This window comes from Lepisosteus oculatus, chromosome 19 (genome assembly GCF_040954835.1).
Source record: "Lepisosteus oculatus isolate fLepOcu1 chromosome 19, fLepOcu1.hap2, whole genome shotgun sequence".
Classification (NCBI taxonomy): Eukaryota; Metazoa; Chordata; class Actinopteri; order Semionotiformes; family Lepisosteidae; genus Lepisosteus; species Lepisosteus oculatus.
In genome coordinates this window covers 6,293,474-6,317,810 of record NC_090714.1, presented here as the reverse complement: position 1 = coordinate 6,317,810, position 24,337 = coordinate 6,293,474, and the positions used below count along the sequence as shown (strand labels likewise).

General features: G+C 43.9%; 1 protein-coding gene across 1 annotated transcript; it reads right to left on the bottom strand.

Annotated features, from left to right (window-relative positions):
• Positions 1-8,059: 8,059 nt before the first annotated feature.
• On the bottom strand, positions 8,060-14,056 carry crp1 (C-reactive protein 1). The gene is made up of 3 exons (XM_015360002.2): positions 13,967-14,056; positions 11,716-11,791; positions 8,060-8,943 (listed from the first exon to the last, which is right to left on the bottom strand). The coding sequence occupies exons 1-3, from the start codon at positions 13,967-13,969 to the stop codon at positions 8,327-8,329; spliced, it is 696 nt and encodes a 231-aa protein (XP_015215488.1). The 5' UTR covers positions 13,970-14,056; the 3' UTR covers positions 8,060-8,326.
• Positions 14,057-24,337: the final 10,281 nt, after the last annotated feature.

Below are 24,337 nucleotides of genomic sequence, written 5' to 3'. Positions count from 1 at the left end.
CTACAGGCTGTGAAGCCGGTGTGTGAGGGGGTGAGGTTGTCTCTCTGACATGGGGAAAAGTAAATAATTTTTGAAAGGCCGTGATTTTGTTTTTAAGTGTAACATTTGCGTTGCTAAGCGGTGGAACTGTCAGGCAGAGGCGTTCATAACATCCCCTGCTTCTTGATTCAGTCTGACTCTAATGGGAGCCACTGGTGAATTTTTCATGCAACCCAGAGGGGAAGACCTAGCATATTGTGGAGTTTATGCCATGAATTGTTGCCTAAAGACAGAAGGATTTTTTTTTTTCTTTAAGCTTTCCTCTTTACAGAAATTCCCAGAGCTGAGGGAACCAGAGCCGAGCACTGTCAAAACTTCGTTAAGAAGCAGCAGGCAGAATCACCCAAAGATTTTTAGGATTTTAAGAGTTGTGAAATGGAAGTCAAAACCGTATGTTTTTTTTAAAAAGAGCCAAATTGATATAGTGCTGGTTTGCACTACACAGAAAGGTCCACTTATTTCACTTGTCCAACAAACCTCAGCTCACTGGGGATAAGATCCTCAGATCAATTGATTACCAACAACCGAACAAGTTAGAGGGCTGGGTGGTCTCTCATTTGTCAGCTCTCTTAATATTCTGGAGTTTCTCGTGAGGTGTTTGCATCTGTTCTTGTGTTAAACCCTGCTTGCAGATTAAGGTAAAAGATGCTACGTAACAAAATACCGCCTTTTCACCTGTTTTTAATCGAAACAGGAATCTAAATTTCAAATGTGTATGTTTAGGGGTGAAAGGAAATTAAAAGGTGTACAAGGGTGCAATTATTAAAAATTTTAAAGAGATCTTGCACAATAATCACTAGGTTCGTTCAAGATCGCCATCACTGTGACCTGTGACCTCTGGTGAGACCACATGACTGCCACACGTGTGTAAGTCAAGAGACATGGTTTAGAATAGTTAACTACTTCGGGTATTCAAAAGGGATAAATAAAAAGCACATTTGTTGCTGGAGAGTGTAATAAAGAGAATGGGATGGAATACTCAAATATTTATCTGCCCTAGAAGGATTAAAACAATCAATGGTTCACAAATAATCTTTGCGGAGACTTGATTGGTACTTTCAGAATTCAGGAGGGATTTACAGTCTCAAATACACAGATCCTCTTTGTTGAAATGGGGATTACAAGGAATTAAAGAAGAATGTTTTTTTTTTTATTGAAAGACAGTGAATCCTTTCTGAACAGACATTGATGTTTACTCTGTAGACCAGAGATAACGTGCTCTAACTAGCTTTCCAACTCTGATTTTAGTTACATACAGTAATTATTTGAGCCAGCGCCGGGTTTATTCATGTCTTAGTCAGCTATGAACTGAACAATACCTATAAGAGCTGCAGGGCTCTACGTATTTAAAATTGCCCGTCCCTTTTTAAAGGTGCTTATGCTTCAGGATGTTTATCGTAATAACTGGATAATGTCCTTCAATCAATAAATTCCGGTGCTGGCATGATAGTTTACATGAAATTACCAGGCCTTGGATATTTAATCCATGCAGTTCTGATCATGCTTGGTATGCAGACCTCTGCCACTGCTGCTGAGGTTACCGAGTATGAGTGATACGATGCTCAAAATGTAAAAATGTCACACCGTGTTTACGGATGGGTGGCGAGCAGGCTGTGACCAGGAAGGGAATTTTCGCCAGAGAAGAGTTTACAGAATTAGCGTGCTTAGCTGTGCATTCCCCTTCTGTATTTTCAAGTGATTCACTTTTTAAATGAGTATTTCTTAGTGGAGGGCAAACATGCTTCAGCTTTTGTAAGAAAACATCTCGGAATAAAATGAAACAAACAATAATATTACAATTATAAAGCACCTTTAAATGTAGCGTCTACAGATTATTAGCAATTTGGCTGGTGTTTCATACTAAACCCACCCACAGACGTTATAGTGGCCTCTGGCTCACATAGAAATGTAGGTACTAATTTTTACAGCTGGGTATGCCAGTGCGATTGCGATTAAAACACTGCTCAAGGGCACAGTTACAATTATGGTTGCCTCGGACTTGAATTCATATCCCTGACCACTCCTTTCAGATACTCACTAGGGAAACATATAATAAATCTTCAGTATAATGATACTCGATAATAATGTGTCCTACGTTTCCTGTTCTCACGGTGAAGACTGAAACTTTTTACTGCGTATTCGGTATCATATTGTATATATTTGCAGTTTTCTTTTTGCGCTGCGCGTCCTTCGTTGTTTCAGCCAAGAGGACTAACAGAAGCATTCAATTCATACACGCTCTTTTTTTTTCCCCAGCGAACTTTGTGCAAGAAAGCTTAAAAAATATCCATCTGTTTTCATGCGTACACGACAGAACTGACTCCGATAGCTTGTAGCGGTGTCTTGCGCATGCAAATATGTTTTGCCTGGAAATCTATTTGGAGTTGCTGGAAGGGACCCAGAACGGGCATCCTTCTGTTTTCCCCCCACCGGCTTGTTAAGCTCCTACTTCGTGTCTTTCTCCTTTCGCGCGGAAGAGATTTTACCAGCTTTCACACGCAGAACTACCATCCACAGAGCCGCCCCGAAAAGACACCGCTCACTCTCCAGTACTATTTATAGTACAGTACCCTGTCTCACGGCCTGGTCAACCGCGGGTGGATATCCTCGGACCTCTTACGGGACCGTCCGAAATTTCCATCCATCCATTTTCTAACCCCATTTTCTAAGATTTCACTTCCTAACGTTGTATTAAGACATTTCTTTCTGATCATGTTTAGAGCCAAACTCTGAATGTCTCGTAATGTCTTTTCTTATTTCTTTACAATGCCTCACAAATCACACATTTTTTTGAAGTACTCGAAAACAAAGATATTTTGAAAAAAGGTTCCAATGTATTGGTACGGACAGTGCCAATAGCACGGAAGGCATCAGCAGAAAACGTAAAAAAATGTAAATGTGGGACGTGAGAACAAAATTAATCATTTAGTTATGAAGAAGTGATATCTAGGAATGTTTTCGGAAAATGTGGCAAAGCACAGTGCCGTTCCATGATAAAAACACAAGTGTAGGAGAGGTAGGCATGATACAAGGGATAGGAGATTATGTCAAAGGAAAGTAAATTAATATCAATCGATGGAAAATGTTGGAATGACGTTTTATAAACATTAAAGGCAGGTGCTAAATTATGAGACTTTACGGTATATTGCCAGTATATTGTTAAAGACATGGAAAGGAACTAATAACAGTTTTTTTAAGGCAAACCATCAGCTACAGTATACCCCATTACACATAATCGTCTGGATAAAGCAAATGCTTGGAAATTCTTGGGTACCCCGGTTTTGCAGAGAGACAGCCAGTGTTCCGCAGAAAGCTACAAGAGACATGTTGATTGTATTTTTCCCATCACGAAAAGCTTTTAACGTTACTGTCTGTGTTTAGAAAAGCAGACCAGGTACTAACACACTGAGGAAGCCGATCGTCTCTCTGGGCCTCGCTACAGGACGTGTCACTTTGCTGTTCAGCACAGGGACTATCGAGAAGGGTCTAGAAGGGTCATCTTCTTTTCGCCTTCCGTTTTCGTTGCTCAGAATTATGGCGACCAGCTGTTCGCTTTAGCAGTTTGCTCAACATACCAGGAGTCCGTGGAGTCACACAATGTCTCTCTCCCTGCGATGTGCTCTCCCAGTGCGTGCAGGGAATCCGTTCGCGATGCAGTGGCGTGTACCTGCCTGTAGGGGGGGGTTGGCAATGACGCACGTGTGTAGACGGCGCTCGGGTGAGAGGAACTCAGGAGGGTCGAGGGGCGAGAGGAGAGGATGGGCCCACAGTGGGCTACAGGGCCAGGGAATGTGGTGGCAGATGGCAGAAAGAGGTGGTACCACACAGTGAGTGGGCATTTAGACTAATTCATCGTAACATCAAAGAAGGTGGAACATTTGGCCACTAACCTGCCGTCAAAACACATTTCCATTCCCCTTCTTTCAAGACACACTCCACAGACGGCTGATGAATGATTTTTACTCGCTGAACTATTTTTAGAAACCCTTTTTTTCCCCGCAGGGAGGACTCGCTGCTGTTGTAGGTCTCTGTGGTAACGGGGATCGTTTTTTTTTTCCCCAAGAAAAGTACCGGGCGTTGGAAACGAGAGTCAAAAAGGTACAAAGGGCCAGCATTTCCCCCAGATTCCTCCTGTGTGTTTCTTTTCTACAGGAGTGAAGACGAACCTGGCAGATACACCAGCGAGAGGGGCGTGAGCACTGGAGCTTTCGCAATCTCTATTAGATCCAGCTGAATTGGGGGTGTTGAGGAGAAGACCCCTCACCTCCACATCTCGGACGACAACGTTCTGTTCACCAAGCGCGGAATCAAAGATGAACCTGAGCTGTGTGTTGCAGGAGCAAGTTTCTCCTGCGTCTTGGGGTTGCAGTCCTGCTCTTGGGACCCCCCAAAACCTGCTCGTTTTCACTGCAGCTGAGCTCTTGCTTAAATCCGTAGTTGAACCAACAAACTGCTTAGTTAGAACCTTTGCGAGATGTTTTTTTTACTCAAAGGCTGGAAATTTTAAGTTACTTACAGTAGTTCAATGGCGACACCTGACATGATTACGAACAGAGAAGAGAATTTAAATTAAACATGTTATTAGGTCTATTCGAGTTTAATGAATGAGTGTGCAGGTGGAACAAAACCTAACAGAGGTACAGGACCCCAGGGGCAGGACTGGGAACGCCTGATCCTCATCACACGTGAAACACATCTGAATACGTTTTCCTTACGGGTAATTAAAGGGTGGTCAAGTTAAATGCAATTAAGTCTTCAGTCTTTCGGGATACAAGGTTCCAGTTACATTAAAAATATACAGTAGGCTGGAAAAGCAGCAAAAAAGAAGCCCAGCAGTCACTATTGACCTTCTCGCCGACCACTAGCGCCGGCCTAAATATTTAAATAAAATGAATGTCTACTGCCCTCTAGTGGTCAGAATGAAGACCCTTTCGCAGTTGCGATAAAGTACAGTACTCCCTCGTTTTAACAGGAAGGGGTGTTTGTTATTACCGAATGTCCTTTAAGTCACAAATTACGTTTTTCAGCACCGCAACACGCTATTATGTGAGAAATAAATATCTGTATATTATTTCTTAATCTTTTGACTTATCTTTTTTAACGATTGGAATCCACACAGTCAATGACGGTAATTGTCTCATTGATTTAGAAAACTATGATCAAACATGAATGCAAAATTGCTGAATTGTAACATAATCATGCTATTTTAATTACATTAAGTTACTCCATTCAAATCTAAACATTAAAATTCATTAAAAATTAATTCATTAAAACAAAACATAATGTCACTACACTGTCATTTTGTTATTCTGCGATACTGATCATTCTCACGTGTTAAAAGACCGTGTTGTATAGGTTCTGTTAACGCACATAATTAAGCACCAATTTAAAACTAGAAACTGCAAAACATCTAGGCCGAGTGGCTCTTAAATTTCATTCAAATAATAAAACACATTACTGAGAAATGCCCAGAAAATAACCTGTTTATGGCACCGAGATATTAGACACACAGTTTTTAATATAGCTTTTCGGGTCACATAAAATGCATAAAAAGTCATGGCCTTACGCCTAGATAACGACAGACGACTAAATTTGCAAATATACATCATGTAAGAAGCTCAATTACAGATATTTTGGTAGAAAGTAAAATAAAACAGTCCTAAACATCTCCTTTTAAATAAACCCAGAAGAGATTACATACAACATAAAAATATATTTAAACATTGGTTATTTATAAGCAATTCAGCAATTCAAAAGTACTGCTTTGTAACTCTCTGAATAGCATTAGAAAATGATACATCACGCAACGTCGAGATGAAACCTTCCACAATTCTAAACAGAATATCTAATATAGAAAAAAGGCTTGTGACTGGACCTTCATAAACAGAGTGCTACAAAAAAGTCACAAACAGGACAGTACAGTTTTGGGCAATGAATGTCGAAACCATACAATTGCTTTAAAGCTTACCTTCAACAGCTTTAAATGAAAACAGCAGCTTCAGAGCTTGTTTTTGGATGACCAGAAACACCTGTGAAAAATTGCATTTAAAGCTCCACAAAAGGGTCTGCTTTGTCAACGTCTGCCTGCTGAAAACCCTCAACCAGATTTGTTCCAACCATCAAAAGAGACGATAAGATAACGTTACATCTGTACAGACTCTCTTTTATTACAGCCTTCTGTCCTTACTGCCATCTTGTCATTAGCAGAGGGAACCAGGCTTCAGCATAAAATATAGTGATATATTAGAATCCATCTATCCCTCAGTACCAACAAGGACACTGAGACAAGAGGATGCAAACCAGCTCTAAATAGAACAGTTCTGTGCTTTATAGAAGGGATGACATTCATTTGCAACATGTGTTTCATCACTATGTATTAATAAGTCTCCTGGTGAGACTGTCCAGAAACTAAGGGTCCTGTCCCAGCAGGATAATGCTTTTGGGGAGACTTTTGTGTATCATGTGGCTCTTTTTGACTTGGGAGTCTGTCTTTTCTTTATAGATTGTCATGGATCTCTACTGCAGATACCAAATTCATGAGGCCGAATTGATATGGCAGCCCTGGAGACTTAGGACTATCCCAAAGAGGTTTTTTAACATGCACAACTGTTGTCTTTGGGTGCAAAATAACTTCCAAAACCATGCTTCACAAAAAAAGACAACATAACGCTACTAATTCGGTGTTCTGACGCGATATCATTGATGACACTTACATGTAGCTGTAACCTCTTGGTTGCATCTTCTCCTACTGCTTCTCACCTCAGGTGAAATCTGAACAGTTTCTTCACAGGCCGGGTTCCTTTGAAAGATGAGCTACCTGGAGCTGATTGTAATTTGTTAAGAAAATGAACCCTGGTGCCAGCCTTTTTCAAACCAGCCAATACCACAATCAAAATGACCCTCCCTGGTTGTGTTATAAAATAACCTAGTGCTTTCTGAAACTTTCAAAAATACATCATATCACTGAGAAGCACCTGAGATCTTTTGAATTCAGTTATTTTCTGGTCTATTTTGTGGGGAGAGATCAGCTTTCTAATGAATGTGGTCTCGTAAACCATAAAGTTATTGAGAAATCCGATCCCGGTGTAGAGCATTTTTACCACCTTGCCCACCTGTAGCAATCAATGTGAACAGAAGCAGAGTGTGCAGGGTTTTTTTTTTCCATCGGCCTGAGTCATCTTCTCCTCATACTGAACACAGAGTGACATAACTACCCTGCTGCTTGTTTGGCAAATCCCCTGTACAATACACAGACATGGTCTTGAAGAATATTGTTTCCACAGCGGGATGCATAGCAGCCACATCCTTTCTAAATAAATGAGTTTTTCAAACACATCCTCAGATCTGAGGATTTACTGTATAACTCACCTGGACTAAAACAGGCTTTGGGTTTCAAAATTTCCCATGTATTTGGACCCATGAAGACCTCCAGTAGTTAATGACACCACACTCCTTCAAACTATACTGCGAAGCTCTGCCACTTTACACTTACTGTGTACGAACCATAATTGTTGCAGAGAACAGAATCTTCAACGTTCAGAATCATTATCTTGAGAATGTTGTGTCTATGGTGGAACAAAATTCAGTACACAAATAAGAGGACCAGTGCTTATTTGGTTACTAGACATCTGTTACCAAAATGTATATAAGAGGTGTCAGGATTCATACTTTACTCCCAGTAAGCCAAAGCACCTACTCCTTATGTGCCAAAAAATACAGTATTCTGGATTTTTTTATTGTTATATATTTGGCAATATACAGGTGTGGTCCTAAAAACCGAAGGACAAGTACAACCTAGATGTGTATGAAATCAATACTACTGCATAAACCCAAGAATAGATCAACCAGAGCACCAGTCGCCTGCCACCATATCCACCTCATAACCTGACTGATGGCCCAGATAAAACCCAGGGTTATGGATGAATGAGAACCTCTGAATTCATCGCGCTTAAAGCATGAAAGGATATTTCAAGCAATGTAGACCCAGACAGTTGAAAAACAGAGAATGCAGGGACATTAATAAACTCGATAGGCCTTTTAATCACCGGGAAGCCAAGATACATTACAGGTAAGATCACTACTGACATAAGCGAAGTTCCTAAAACCTGTTCATGAAAAATGTTCACGACAGCTCATGAAAAAATGTTTTTTGTTCACGTTGAAACCAGTGCATCTCGAGTTAGTACACTGCAGTGGATGAGTAGACAGAAAAAGAATGCCTAAAAAGTAAGAAATATGTAATACTGGTGGCTTTGAAAAATAAAACTGAGACCACCAGTATTCCAATTCACTTGCCCTCATCAACAGGTTTGACTAAAACAATGCCATTTGTCTGGTACTGTATGGTATTCCAATCTAAAACATTGCCTGTGGGAGCCTGGTGGCGTGTGTACAATGCTTGAATGTCACTGGCCGGGAGAACATAGTCCCACAGGTTCACATCACTGATTTCGCCAACAAAGCTCTGGGTCACATCAAAGTCTCCAAGTAATTTATCAGGGTCCTGCCCCAGCAGGATGGTGCCTTCAGAGCGAATTGTGTGTCCTTTGCGATAGACCTGTCGGGCGCTTCTCTTCCCATCAACCCAGAAAGCGGACAAGCCCGACTGGGAGTCCCAGGTGACGCACATGTGCGTCCCCAAGGCGCTCAGCTGGGGCAGTTTGAACATCAACCCGTCCCCCGCCAGGTAGAAAGAGAACTGACCGTCCTTCTCGCGCCACACGTTCAGCTCGTCGTTGTCTGCTGTGCGGTAGGCGAACAGAATCACCTCCCGCCCCACAGGCAGCTCAGTGGACAGGCGCATGCAGAGTGTGAAGGCTGACATCTGCAGGGGCTTCTGTGGGGTGAGGGTGACATAGCTTCTGGCATTCTCCACCGGAAAGATGAGGGCTTTTCTGAAGAGGCCTGGTGTGGGGGGTGTGAACGAGGAAAAACAAACACATGCTTTGTGAAAAACCTGTTGAAAACCTGATGAAGGGTCTTAAGGGGATTTACATTATCAACAGGTGGCGTGGTGGAGCAGTGGTCAGCGCTGGGGCCCTGGGTTCAATTCCAGACCTGGGGTGCTGTCTGTGTGGAGTTTTGCGTGTTCTCCCCATGTTTCCAGGGGTTTCCTTCCACAGTTCAAAAAACAGACTGGTAGGTTAATGGACTACCCTGCCTTGTGATCATTGCTTGTTGGGATACGCTCTGGCTCCCTGGTAACCCTAGAAGTTAAGAAACGGATGGATGGATATTCCGAACAATTAAAATATTTTTCCCCAATGTCAGAGGGGAGACCAAATGTCTAACCTTAAAAGCCACAATCCAAAATCTCCACACAGGTGAGATATAGAGCCAAAAAGCACCCTGTTAAACACATTTATGAAAAATATTTATTTTTGAAATTTTCTCCCAACGGTGTGATTGAACAGAGACTCAGCAGCCAAGCCAGATTCTAAACTTGCACTTCTGCTCCCTGCCTATACGCATCTCTCTAGTGCTTGGCGTTTCACTTGGTTGCAGACAGATGTGTTTCGCTTTCTGCTTTGCTGAGACCTGATCTTCCTCACATTCCTTTCCTGCAGGTGAGGACTGGAGTCGCTTTCTCAACCTCTTCAGCCTTTTCAGCTTTAACCCTCCGCCTGCCTGCCTGTCCAGGTTTCCAGAAACCCAGCGCAACTGGCTCAGCGTCCAACCCACGGCACCTATTTGCCCCAGTCTGTACGGTGTTTGTTGTGTTGTCTCCCCCCGACTCCACAATCCTTTCTTTCCCTGTCCCCATAGGAACCCTTAATCATTAATTCCCCACGGGTGTAAGCACATGGTATCTGCACTGGACCTGGGCTTCCTTATTCATTGCCACACTGTCCCTAATGGAGCTCCTTCCACTTCTGTGGAAGCTGCACTCCTCTATATTTACACATGTGCCATGTGGTGCAGCCGGGAGAGACCAGAGAGACCACGCATCAGGGCTCTGAGGAACAGCCCAGACTGTGAGAAAGATGGTGGACTCCCGCAGGAGTCTAAAGAGGAAAAAAAACAGCACTCTCTAAACAGTTTGAGGGACTGAATGGTGAAAAGATTAAAAAAACACTGTTTGGATTTTAAAAAAATGAATGAAGAGTGCAGCTTCACTGTACCTGCACTCTACCTCATCCTGATATTTCTCCTGCCTGTAACAAACACCTAAGGATGACACAGATAAACAATCATCTTAGACAAATCAAATTGCATGAATTGGTAGTATAGCAAGAAGACCTTAAAATTTCCCTTAATATAGGGAATTAAGCAGCAGACTGATCCCTCTTTACCTGTTCTTGTCTGCAAGACTGCACGCCTAACTCCCACTTCAGAAAGTAAGGAACAGTGGAATGACCTCCACTTGGTCAAGCATGTTTAAGCCAGTCTTTTCTTATCAGAGGACTGGCATGGCAATGATTGTGTCAGGAACAGTTCTTGCCGGGCCCTATGCGGACGACACGATCTGGAATGTGAGGATACAATTGGGAAAATAGTCATGCAGGAGAAGGGTCAGGAAACAGGGGGCGTGTCCGAGGAATGCAGGTGTCCCGGGGGAGTGAATCCAGGGCGAACAATCCAAGGGTAAATCCAGAGGGGGAATCCAAGACGGGAGGTTTAATCCAAGACCAGGGGATCCATCCGAAGTTAAAACCAGAACTGGGTTGGCACCGGCAGGGCAGGGAATCAGGAACAGGAAACTAAAACCATAACGGAGCCAGACACAGCAGGACCCTGGGCTCTCACGATGCGGAAATCAGTGAGAAGCCTCAGGCAAACGCCTGCGTCTGGCTTTAAAGGTGAAACTAAAGAGGGGCTGGAATAAGGAACAGGTGTGGGGAATGGGACAGAACGAGGAAGGGCTGGAGCGCCCTTAAGAGGAGGAGTAACGATCGTGACAGATTGAGGCTGCTACGTAAGGTATGTCTTTGTTTCAGTCTTAACCCATCTAAATATTTGGAAGCTTTTTAAACTTAAACTGCCACAACGAACTTCTATCAAAAAGTCTCACTATCAAAAAGACTGTGAAGGTCTGAGTATACAACCTGTCTCTACTCTTAGACCATCGATAGGGTGCAGCGAATTCCCTAATAACCTCCTGTGAATGTCAAATTTCCCAGTTTTGGGAGTGCCACAACTTCATCCTCTGGCTTCTCAATCCCAATTGTATACTCCTTTTCTGGATGCCTTGTTACACAATCAGTAAAGACTCAAACTCCCAGTATTTGGATACAGCTCATCCTGTACCAGGAGCCAATGCTAATGCAATAATATCAACCATTCATAGGTGATTAATATTATGCCTAATGCACACATTTTATTGGATCAAAATTGGACAAAGACTTTTTGCTAGTGCATTTGCAGCTTGATGTTTAGCAAATATAAGAAAAGAGTGGACATTTTGAAATAGCAGGCCTTACACTGCTTAGTTTCCCATATAATTATTTGTGCTGTATATTCTTGCTGTAGTACAGCTGGTCTCTCCTTTTTTTAACATGAAAAAGATCTTTATATAACCTAGTGTTAAAGTTATTAACATTTACATAAATATATAAGAAACTGGGCATATTCTGTGATACAAACTAGAACTGGGATGACCAGATCCAAGGCTTTTCAAGCACAAAAAAGTACAGATTAAGTTGAGAGATGCTGACAGAATGATGTATCAGTCTTTACCTTCAGAAGCTGAGGACAAAGGGAGGAGGCAGGACAGGACAACAGCCACCAGAACACACATTTCAGCAAGGAGACGCTGCCAAGATAAGGGAGACATAAGTAATACTATCTGATGTTTGGGTATGTGTGCTCATTTCTTACTAACAAGTAGGTCTGCATGCCTGCATCTCTGAATAATGGGGCATTTATTCTTCTTCTTGGCTCTTCAACAGCCAGAAGAACTGTGAACCTCTCTCTCAAGGAGAGGTAAGAGTTGCACATAAAATCATTTGGCTGTGAACAAAGTATTGTAGGTCTGGTGATACTCAAGACTCCATAGACAAGATCAAAACTTCCTTCATCTTAACTGTGACAAGACTGAAGTCATGCTTATTGGTACCCCCCACCAACTTCGTAAAGCCAGTCCTGTAACCCTGTCTGTAGATGGCTCTGTACTTGAGCTCCAATCAAAATTGAAAAACCTTGGGGTTATATTCGATTCTGGCTTAACATTCGACCCACATGTACAGCATACTGTCAAAACATCTTTTTTTCACCTTAGAAATATCGCAAGACTACGCCCTATGCTATCATTAACTGTGGCTGAAAAGCTGATCAACATATTTGTATTCTCTCGAATTGACTACTGCAATGCTCTGCTCCCTGGGGTATCTAAATCTACTCTGAACAAGCTGCAGTATGTCCAAAATTCAGCAGCCAGAATCCTGACCAGATCTAGTGCAAGTGTTCACATTACTCCTATCCTGGAGTCCTTGCACTGGCTTCCGGTCAAATTCCGCGTAGACTTTAAAATCCTCATGCTCACCTACAAGGCTTTACATGGCTTGGCACCTCAATACATGTCTGAACTTTTATCGCCCTACTCCCCACCTCGCAACCTCCGCTCTTCAAATTCTGCCTTCCTTACTGTCCCCCAAGCCCGTCTACATTGTATGGGCGACAGGGCCTTCTCCTGCTATGCCCCCAAGCTCTGGAACTCCTTGCCCAAGGATATTAGAGAGTCACCTTCTCTAAACTCCTTCAAATCCAGACTCAAAACCCTCCTTTTCAGAAAAGCCTTTACTTAACTGGTTCCATTCTTCACCCCTCTGCTCTTCTTAATACCATCTTCCACGGTCTCCTCTATTGTTATTGTTGTATTGTTGTAATTATAATTGTGTCCTGTCTTGTGAAATTTTCTTATTTATTGTTGTAGTCTTCTTATTTATTGTTATTGTCATCCTGTAAAGCGCTTTGAGAAGCCACCTTTAAAGGCGCTAAGTTTTTAAATAAGTTTATTATTATTATTATCATAAATTTAGGGTCATTACCTAGAATTCAAGATAGGACCTGCGTTAAGCTTTGGTTTTCAGAAACTGAGCAAACATACCTTAAAACTGTCAAGATATATACCATAGATACCACAAACACCATTCTGTTGATATTAAATGAAAAAATCACATTGTTATCCTGAACAAAAACATTACCAACAGCATTAAACAACAGATATCTGAGCCTACTTAATTCTCTTATAAAAGGGTAAGCTGAAAGTATTCAATTATAATGTAAGGAACTATAATTATTTCTGGAAGAAGTGGACTATGCTTAGTTTAGTATCAGAGGAATGGGTGGTTGAGAGATCTAAGAATCAAGCCTCTGTGCATTACTCAAAAGAGAGTTTTCAAAAATAATATAATTTTTTTTCTTGTCACTCCTGAGAGAAGCAATAAAAAAATTGTAAGGAGAGATATGTGAGGTTTGAACTGGCCAACCTCGGGTTTAGGCTAATAAATAGAGCAAGCCAAGACCCACAATATGGAAGTAAAGCCCAGGAGGACAGAAAGTTAAGCCCATCAAGACCCAGGGAAGCCAGCATGGAGAAGAAGTAGCAAAGAGCTCAACTGGACCAGGGAAGCAATGTCCAATACGCTGCTCCACCCCCTCCAGCCAGCAGCTCATCTACTTGCGTTCCTAGGCAACGCTGGATCTCCTAAGCCGGTTAACAGCACCCCTTGCATTGATGAGTCCTCACAGGTAAGGTGACGCCTACTTCCCCGCTCTGCAGAACACAAAACCTTAACATACACATACACCCCAATGTCCTTTTCAGACTTTGAGGTTTTTGAACTTGAATTCGGTATTCAGAGTCCACAAACATAACAGAAACTCTGGAAAATGAGGTCTACAGTTTCACCAATGAGGTGAAACCAACCCCACCTATGAGGTTCATAGTTTATAGTAAAAAAGCAGCAACACCAAAACATTTTTTTACCATCTTAAGTTCACTCTCTGGTACTCTCTGTGAAGTGAGCGGGATCAGAATGATAGTTGTTCTCGCCGTTCCAGGAGGTTTTATTTAATCTGTTCAGCTGCTCTTCCCTTTATAGTGCACAGAGAATATCTCACAAATGCCCTTGACTTATGTGTGGTCTCTGATAAGATTGTGTGTACAAAAACTTGTGTGGTCTCTGATAAGATTGTGTGTACAAAAACTTGTGTGGTCTCTGATAACATTGTGTGTACATAAATGAGTTACAAAATGTAGAAACCAAGAGATTTGAGTCCTAAGTGTTCATCCGTCCGAGTCCTAAGTGTTCATCCGTCCAGCCAAGCTTTATTGTATGTATACAAGAAGCCACAATAAGGACCATAATAGTCATAGTATCTATCGTAGTTCAAAGGGGATATGGCTCTACACAACTTATACAGTATATACGTTTCTCTACACCCTCCCCCTCCTGTCTTTGAGGTAACTTTCTCAAGACACTCCAGGACTCAGACAGCATTAGCTGAAACACAAACACAAAATAAGGAAAGAAAGTAACTTTCCACAGTCATTGGCAACTCTGCCATTTAGTAACAGCAAGAAGAAAAACTACAACAAAACATATTTTTGAAGATTTGTATGAGACACCACAAGAATGGATGGAATGGACCTGAAGGTTTGAACTTTTTAGTCAGGCAGGCAACTTGATTTCATCCTCAGATGAAAAGCAGGCGAATAAGCTCAAGTGTTTTACAAGGGATGAACCAGACCACATTCTCCACAGACTCCTCTTAGATGAGCAAGGGCAGAGACTTTTATAGCGCTGCAAAAGGCAGCATTGACAGGTATTTCATCATGAAAAGCAATGTCATTTATGAATGTGCAAGATTTAAAACGGGAAAACGGGAAGATACAGAGACAGAAGACGAGATTGTCACTGCACTGTATGCTGGTAGTACACTGTTATCCTGGGCTCTATGATGACAGCTTAGTTGATGGCCTGAAAAATGTCCATTTGTCTGAGAAAATGCAGATGGACAGGGAGCAGCAATTGTGAGGTGTCACCTGGTATACAGCTGAAAGTACTGCAGTATCCTGGCCAGCACCATGTCATTTTGTTTTTATTTTCTTAAGTAATCTGATGCACTACTCTGTAAAACAGCCAGGTGGCACAGTGAATCCTTGACCTATTGCAGCTGTGTGTGCTTATCAGCCAAATTAGTACTGTATTGTGGTACTACCTTTTTCTCAAGCTGCTCTGACCCTTTTTCTATTTCAGTTTCATTATCATGTTCACCCGAGCCAGAGAAATTAAAAACGCTGCTGTGAATGTCGCTGGATTTGGAGTAATGCATCAAGACTTTTCTCTCTGGGTTGGTATAACAATGGATCATAGTTCATACCCTAGTTTGATTCTCATTGGACAAGTGTATCTTTCCAATTCGGTTTGCACATGGGTTAGTAATACAATTAACATAAATATTTCTTCTTCTGGGGTTGCAGTAGTGCTTTAAATAATTTAAAGAATATTTCTGTTGTAGTTGGAGTTTAACTTTAAAATTATACCTTTATTGTCGTTTGGAGAAATTGCATTTGAAGGGTATATAAACTTTAGCTGTAACATACATCTACAGTATATTGTCACACTCACTACACCTAGAGGGCGCTCTAATTTCCTTCTGTTCCTTGTGATTATTCTTTCTGGTGTGTCTTGTTGTGTAGCCTATTTATTTCCTGCTTCTGCTCTGCTACTCGCTCAGCATTGATGTTCAGTTGCCCTGAGACCCATCTAGCACCTGGTCACTCCTGTCCTTGGCCTGAAGGCATAGGTTTCTATACGGCTTCTCCTGAACAGCTGAGCCCGGGCTAACCCCCGTCTCGCCGCTACGCATAGGGTCTTTATCACTCTCCTGCCATTCCACAGTTCGTCCTTTCGGACATACGTGACATATATACTGTATAAGAAATGACGGGAATGAAATTCTCTTTAAAGACATGGAAATATAGCAGTTAAGTCAATGGATGACTAATTCAAGGGGAACCTTTACCCCCAACTCTTATCTCTTTACCCCCAAGGCTTATTGACAAAGTAGGGTTTGCACATGGGTAAGTATTACAATAACCACAAATATTTGAGCTGTTATGTTGTGTAGAAGTAACCTGAACCTGAACCCTTTCTAATCTCAGGCTCAGGTTGAAGATGTACTGCAGCACTGAACCTAGTTGGTCTGCGCAGATCTTTAGCACCCTGGAGCTGACACCGTCAGGACCTGCTGCCTTCCCTGCATGGAGTCTCCTCAGCTCCCTTCCGACCTGGTGAGCTGTGATGAATAGGCAGAGGAGGGCAGGGGAAGGTGGAGTAGGAGTAGGAGGGATCACATGATGGGGTGATTGAGGACATGAAGAAGGTGTCTGGGGTGAAGGCCTGTGAGGTGAATGGACAGTGGACCCTGTATCGAATCTGTTAAAGAATAGATTCAGCTCATTGGCCCTCTCCAGGCCTCCCTCACTCTGTTGGCCACCGGACAACTTGTATCCGGAGATCTTTCTCATGCCATTCCACACTTCTCTCATATTGCTCTCCATCAGCCTGTCCTCCATTTTCCTCCACCTTGCTCCCCCTAACTCTCACCTTCAGCTCTTTCTGCACTCGCCTCAGCTCCTCCTTGTCACTTGCCCGAAAAGCCCTCTTTTTCCTATTTAGGATGGCCTTCAGATCACTGGTGACCCAGGGTTTATTATTGGAGAAGCAGTGCACTTTCCTGGTGGGCACTGCACTGTCAACACAGAAGTTTATGTAGTCAGTGATGCAGTGGGTAAGACCATCAATGTCATCTCCATAGGGCTCACAGAGTATCTCCCAGTCCATTGTTCAAAACAGTCCATCGGTGCATCATTAGCCTCAGCTGACCATCTCCTCACTGTCCTGGTGATCACTGGTTGCTGTAGGACAAGAGGCTTGTACAGAGATAGGAGATAAAAAAGGTTGTGGTCAGATCTGCCAAGGGGGGGAGTGATGAGGAGCTGTAGGCATTCTTGACATTAGCATACAGCAAGTGCAAAGTCTTATTATCTCTAGTAGGGCATTTAACAAACTGACTAAAAGCAGGCAGAGTAGAGGAGAGCGAACCATGATTAAAATCACCAGTTATCAAGAACATGGCTTGTGGGTGACAGTCTGTAGTCCGGCTGTAACAGTGTGTATGACGCCACACGCTGAGGCTGCGTCGGCAGAGGGCGGGACATACACCAGCACAACAATAGCACGCGAGAGCTCCCTAGGCAGGTAATATGGCCGCAGGCTAACTGCTAGTAGCTCAATGTCCGGGGTGCAGAGCTGTTCTTTTACAGTAATATGATTACAGTTACACCATCTGTTACTCACAAACACTCCTAGCCCTCCTCCTCTCTTTTTACTGCTCTCCTTGATTTTCCGATCCGCACGCACCATCTGAAAACCCCCTAGTGAAGCGTTAGCGTCGGGAACCAGTTCATTCAACCAAGTCTCTGTGAAGCACATAATGGAGGACTCCAAAGGCCATTTTTCATTTTCATTTGTCATTTTTCACGTCCTTTGGACAAATTACCACGAAGGGTACGGAACGAACTGTACCTGTAATAAATATTTCTTCTTCTGGGGTTGCAGTAGTGCTTTAAATAATTGAAAGAATATTTCTCTTGTAGTGGGAGTTTAGCTTGAAAATTATACCTTTGTCATTTGGAGAAATTGCATTTGAAGGGTATATAAACTGTAGCTGTAATATACATCTACAGTATATACTGTATAAGAAATGACGAGAATGAAATTTTCTTTAAAGACATGGAAATATAGCAGTTAAGTGAATGGATGACTAATTCAAGGGGAACCTTTACCCCCAACTCTTATCTCTTTACCCCCAAGGCTTATTGACAAAGTAGGGTTTGCACATGGGTAAGTATTACAATTACCACAAATATTTGAGCTGTCATGTTGTGTAGAAGTAATTTAAATCATTTAATTAAGTTTGAAAGAGTTGCATTTGGGGTTTATTTTGAATTCCATATTTTTCACGTCCTTCGGACAAATGACCACGAAGGGTACAAAACAAACTGTACCTGTAATATGTGTGTATAACAAAGATACACATAATTATTTTCAAATCCATCATTAAAGAAATAAGGCAAAACGACGTTAAAGGTTGTCTAAGGCTAAAACTAATTCAAACTGTAGTTCAGGGCTTATTTAATTGTACATCTTTATCAGGACTGGCCCCAGATTTCTGCAAGATCTTGAAAAGGGGCTCCTTCATGTCACTATTTTCCCCTACACTTCTAATCTCCCATCCCGAACATAGTTGAATATTTAGCGCAATTACATCAATTTGTTATCTAACTAAAAAACTTTTATTAACCAGATTTAAAAAAAAACACACAAGAGAAATAACTTACAAAGAAGAACAAGAAGCACACATTTTACAAAGATAACGTTTGAAAGTAATAACTTGTGAAACGTGTATCTGTTACCAATTGCAACTGCATGATTTTAATGTTAATCCACTGTAGTGTAGTCTGCAAATGCAAGTAAAAGTTCACTTTCAACGTTTCATTACATTATTTGATATAGGACCTTTAAAGGGGGCTTCTCGAAGCGCTTTACAGAATAAAAACAGGAACAACAACAATTAAAAATAAACAATAAAAAAGCACCATTTAAGTGAGAGGGGTGAGCCTGTTTAGTTGAGCAAAGCAGATGTGAATTCATTATCCGAGCCTTGATACAATTCACAACAGAGTCTAACAGATTTTAAATCGTCAGGCATTTACTTGACGGCAAAGGTCCCGCGGTGGATGTTGCAATGCGTCCATTCATTTCTGGAGCAACCTCTCTAATTCGTGCAACTACACCGCTGTGTCGGCTTGTCATCGCCCCAGCACCGTCTGTGCAAACTCCAACGCATTTTTTCCAGTTGATGCCATTCTCTTCTATAAATTCATTCAGAAGCTGTCCTCATGGGACGTACCCTCAAACTCGTATCTAACGTAAACGAGCAAATTGGCAAAATCGACTACAGACTCATCTAATTGCAGTGAAAAACATCTGCTCATCTTAACGCGCTCTTTCAACGTACTTTTAATATCATCCGCCATATCAATAATTCTAGGAGTGACTGTCTTTCAGAGGGGGCAGCAGGTCGAGCTGTTTAGCAGCTTTTTTTCTCCACAGACAATACGTGTCAGCTCTTTTGCCAACGGTAAACAAGGTTCTTCAAAAATAGTGTGGGGCTTACCTGCTTTAGCAATCCGCAAGCTTGTATTTTTCCCCGTTTCCGTTTCAGGAGTCTGTCTCAGAAGTAAAAAGAACTTTTGATTTCATGCGCATGGGAGCGAAACACAGAGACGCTCGGTGTATTTTTCTCAAAGTAACCTAGAACAATTCTTAAACATTTTTCTGTTACCTATCACACTTTCCTGTGCTCACACGATTGCCAGCGTGCGTAGCACACATTTCTATGCATTTCTGTGCTTATAACATTGGCATTGTCCCAAAATCACGACCGGGGTAAAGTTAGCTCGAAGTTCGAAAACGATTTTGGCACGCCTGTAGCGCTTTCACGAAACCTCTTAGAGTTGCGAGAATGCTTGTTTTGTGTATAAAATACATTGTGGATGCTTTCTCAGCCTTTACTTTTTCGATTTTATGACATTTTTTTGACCATGCACGAATATTCTTTTGTCCATATCTCCGCAATGGAAGCACAGAACGCCGTCAAACCAAATGCATTTTAAAGACCACGACTTGTGGATATTTCCACAGCCTTTACATCAAACTATCAGTGAGCTAATTATCTTTTTTTAAACCTCCGGTTTTTCATCGATGCGTAATTACGCACGAACTGGAACCCGGGGGACCGCTGTGTGCACACGTTCACAACGCGAGAAATACTGTTCAATACGGCTTCATGGGAAAAACCCGTATATGACCATAGGAAGCAGAACAGCGCAGTCTCCCATTACCCAGACTGTAAGCACGGGAATAAAGCTTTGTTTGATTTCTGAAACCCTTCCTTTACGCCCTGTTTTCATTCAGGTAAGGGTCAACTATATTCACAATACTACTGACAGCAGGAAGATTAAAATATTCTTTTCTCAGCAGCTTATTAAAAACAGCTCCCATGATGTTCAAACCGATTTTTTACACAGAACACTGACACAGCTTTGCATTCTGAATCTCTTTTTCTCATGCTTTTATTTAATATGGCACAATGCACTGGGATAGGGGTATTCTGTTCACAAACCAATAGCATTTAAACTACAGCACCCACAATGCAGCAAGTGTTTTGCACACTAAGCAGGTCCTCTGACTTTTCCCAGCTTTGTTTTGGGTTGTGGAACCTTTCTTTATATTTTTTAGGATTTTCTGAAGATAACACTACAGGTAATACACTGGGATAGGTGGGTCGTCTTCATGGGTCAATAGCATTTCAAATACAGCACCCACACTGTTGAAACCAAGTGTTTTACACACCAGACAGGCCCCCGGACCTCGTACAACCTTGCTGTGGCTGTGGCCCCTTTCTTTAATTTTTTATGATTTTTTGATGATAACACTACAGGTAATACACTGGGATAGGTGGGTCGTCTTCATGGCTCAATAGCATTTCAAATACAGCACCCACACTGCTGAAACCAAGTGTTTTACACACCAGACAGGCCCCAGAACCTCGTACAACCTTGCTGTGGCTGTGGCTCCTTTCTTTATTTTGTAATGAGTTTCTGAAGATTACACTACAGGTAATACACTGGGACAGGTGGGTCGTCTTCATGGCTCAATAGCATTTCAAATACAGCACCCACACTGCTGAAACCAAGTGTTTTACACACCGACACGATTCCATACAGAAGTTCAGTACTTAAGAATAAAGTTTTAAAAATCAGAAGCGACGCATGTGAATAGAATGTGAACTGGTGTAGCCTGGAAAACAGAACAGTGACGAGGATGGGATGACTGGTTTTGCAATCAATGGGGAAACACGTCCCTCCTTATGATTAGTATTAGAGAAGCTGTCATGTAATATACTGTAAATTACTGTAGTCAATACCAGCACCGCACAGGCGCCCGGGGACCAGAACACCCCCCCCGCAAACACACGCCGCGCGCGCCTCCCCCCCTCATTAGGAACCGCAGTCCTGCAGCTCGCGACCACTTGCGCGAGCCGGGTCCGGCCGGGCGGGGCGCGTTCCCGAACCTTCCAGAGCGAGCGCGAGACAGGGCACAGGCGCGGCAGCTCGAGGAGGCGCGAGAGGCGCGCGGGCAGTCGGAGGGCGCGGCGGCAGGGCGAGGAGCGCTTCCCGCCCGGCGCCGAGCGTCGAGCCCTGAGGGCTGCCTCGCCGCCGCCAAACCCGCCCGAAAAAGACCCGCTCGGCTCCCGGGAAGCCCTCATCGTCCTGAGCCGGGTTTTCTCTGGAAAGCAACGGAACAGGTAAAGACATTTCTGAAGAAAACCGCCTTTCCTCACCGTCGCGTTTGTGACAGTGAACGGAAAACATCCATCATCGGGTTATAGTCATTTTCCTTTCTACTTTTTTGTTTCACTACACATTAAAATCGGTACAAAGAATCTTCATATACAATGAATCTATAAAAAATCGACATCTTTTTGATATGTATTTTGCCATTTTGAAAACAGGTTTGAGGTGAAACGTTAAAGCGGTAATTTTGTTTTTCTTACCCACGGAATTTCGTTCCCGTTCGGTTTGCTTTGCCCCGTGACCGAGGGCCCCCCCGCCACACGAGAACAGGACACTAAATCATATTCAGGCATAACTCAACATTTGAAATAATTGACGTTTGTGTTCCAGAGTAATTTTAAATATCGTATGTTGCTCTATCCAGATGATTTCTTGCACGTAAAAAGAAACGAAATTCGGGTCTAGAGGACACCAGTAGCAAGTAGTCTCATTATTTCAATATTTTGGACGAGCCCGGACCGTGTTCCCGGTGTATGAAGAGGGCTGTTTCTGAAGCGAGCGGGCTCGCTGGTGAAGCTCAAGTTTAGTCCTTTCTGGACAGAAAAGAGCAACGTTTCGGCCGCGGAGCCTCCTTCAGGTGCGACAAGTCGTGTCTTTTTGCTTTTCTGCTCGGCGCGGAATAAACCTTTGCAGCTCCGTTATCGGACAGTCGTGTTTTCTCTCGCCTGGTCCCGATGCCCCAGTATAGTGAACATCGGTTTCCCTACGAGATTAATAAAGTATTATCTATCTGTCTAGACTGGAAACAGGCGCCGTCTCTCGGATGAGACGTCAAACCGAGGTCCGGGCTCTCCGTGGTCATTACAAATCCCAGGGCGTTTCTCGAAAAGAGTAGGGGTGTAACCCCGGCGTCCTGGCCCAAAAATGTCCTATGCCTCCTAATAATCCCCCTCTATGAATTGGCTACATCACTTTGCTCTCCTCCTCCTCCCCTCCGACGGCAGGCGGAGCGACGCGCCCGTTGCAGTATTTCTCGGTCGCCTTTAATGGCAACGTCAGCTCAAAGATTTGGTTCAAACCACCAAATGGAGACGGGCGTGCCGATAAGAGGAGCCTGCCGATGTGGGATTAACGCTAGGATGAGAGATTTTCTCTCGCCTCCGCCGCGCCCCCTGCCGGCCCGGGCTAGATGTGCATCTGCTCCAGGTCCCTGCAGGTGGGAGTTTCGTAACTGTGGTTCTGCATCCTGCTCAGGTGACGCTCCGCGGGGGTCAGCATGGGATCAACCTGTGAGAGAGTGGAACAGATTGGAGGATCATGGCCACTCGCCATGGACTGTGTCCACCACGATCTCCACACCACCCATGTCCTCTCGCCTTCAACTCACACAGCAAAGCAGATCCGTGCAGCTGACGCGTGAGTAAAAAAGCTTACTGTATATCACAGTTTTATTATGACTCTGTGATATCAAGTCAACACCTTAACTTCTTCTTCAAAATCCTGGTAATCCTGGTAAAGTACCTCAATCTCACAGAGGGATATAACATCGAGGGGCAATCGTTGCAGTGTGTGCTTCTACATGATCTGGTATTAAAAACACCACAACCTGATGGTCTGAATAAAGAGTAGACTGATCTTGTTTTGTTACTTACTGGTTTAAGGGACAAAAAAGTGTCCAACGGTGTGTTTTTCACAACTCCTCCAACTCACCCATCTTCCAGCCACTCATCACAGGCAGCACAGTCCTGTACCGGAGCAGCAGTGCTGATTGGATGAGAGGCACGTCCCTCCTCCACAGCCCCCCACCGGTGGAGCAGTGCTGATTGGAGGAGAGGCACGTCCCTCCTCACAGCCCCCTACCGGTGGAGCAGTGCTGATTGGAGGAGAGGCACGTCCCTCCCCAGAGCCCCCTACCGGTGGAGCAGTGCTGATTGGAGGAGAGGCACGTCCCTCCTCAGAGCCCCCTACCGGTGGAGCAGTGCTGATTGGAGGAGAGGCACGTCCCTCCTCCACAGCCCCCTACTGGTGGAGCAGTGCTGATTGGAGGAGAGGGGCGTCCCTCCTCCACAGCCCCCTACCGGTGGAGCAGTGCTGATTGGAGGCGAGGCACGTCCCTCCCCACAGCCCCCTACCGGTGGAGCAGTGCTGATTGGAGGAGAGGCACGTCCCTCCCCACAGCCCCCTACCGGTGGAGCAGTGCTGATTGGAGGAGAGGCGCGTCCCTCCCCACAGCCCCCTACAGGTGGAGCAGTGCTGATTGGAGGAGAGGCATGTCCCTCCCCACAGCCCCCTACCGGTGGAGCAGTGCTGATTGGAGGCGAGGCGCGTCCCTCCTCACAACCCCCTACCGGTGGAGCAGTGCTGATTGGAGGCGAGGCGCGTCCCTCCCCACAACCCCCTACCGGTGGAGCAGTGCTGATTGGAGGTGAGGCGCGTCCCTCCCCACAGCCCCCTACCGGTGGAGCAGTGCTGATTGGAGATGAGGCGCGTCCCTCCCCACAGCCCCCTACCGGTGGAGCAGTGCTGATTGGAGGTGAGGCGCGTCCCTCCCCACAGCCCCCTACCGGTGGAGCAGTGCTGATTGGAGGTGAGGCGCGTCCCTCCTCACAGCCCCCTACCGGTGGAGCAGATCTTGATCACAACATGGAGCCCTCAGCACAGCACAGAGCCCTCAGGACAGAGCAAGTGATCTCAGAGTCAATGCACAGCCCTCAGGACGGTGCTGGTGATATCAGACACAGCACAAAGCCCTTAGGACAGTGGTGATGGTCTCAGAGACAGTGCAAAGCCTTTAGGACTTTGCTGGTGATCTCTGAGACAGTTCACTGTCCTAAGAATGCTGCTGGTGAGATGTCACAAAACCCTCAGAACAAACTTTGTGAAAGTACTGTAAATCACCATGTGATCACAAACCCCTGGTCTCACCAC

What these genes read in the sequence shown, in the direction of transcription:
- crp1 (XM_015360002.2), bottom strand. An exon ending in TTTGTCCTCAGCTTCTGAAG is followed by an intron (nt 8,944 to 11,715) that starts GTAAAGACTGAT and finishes CCCCCACACCAG; the next exon opens with GCCTCTTCAGAAAAGCCCTC.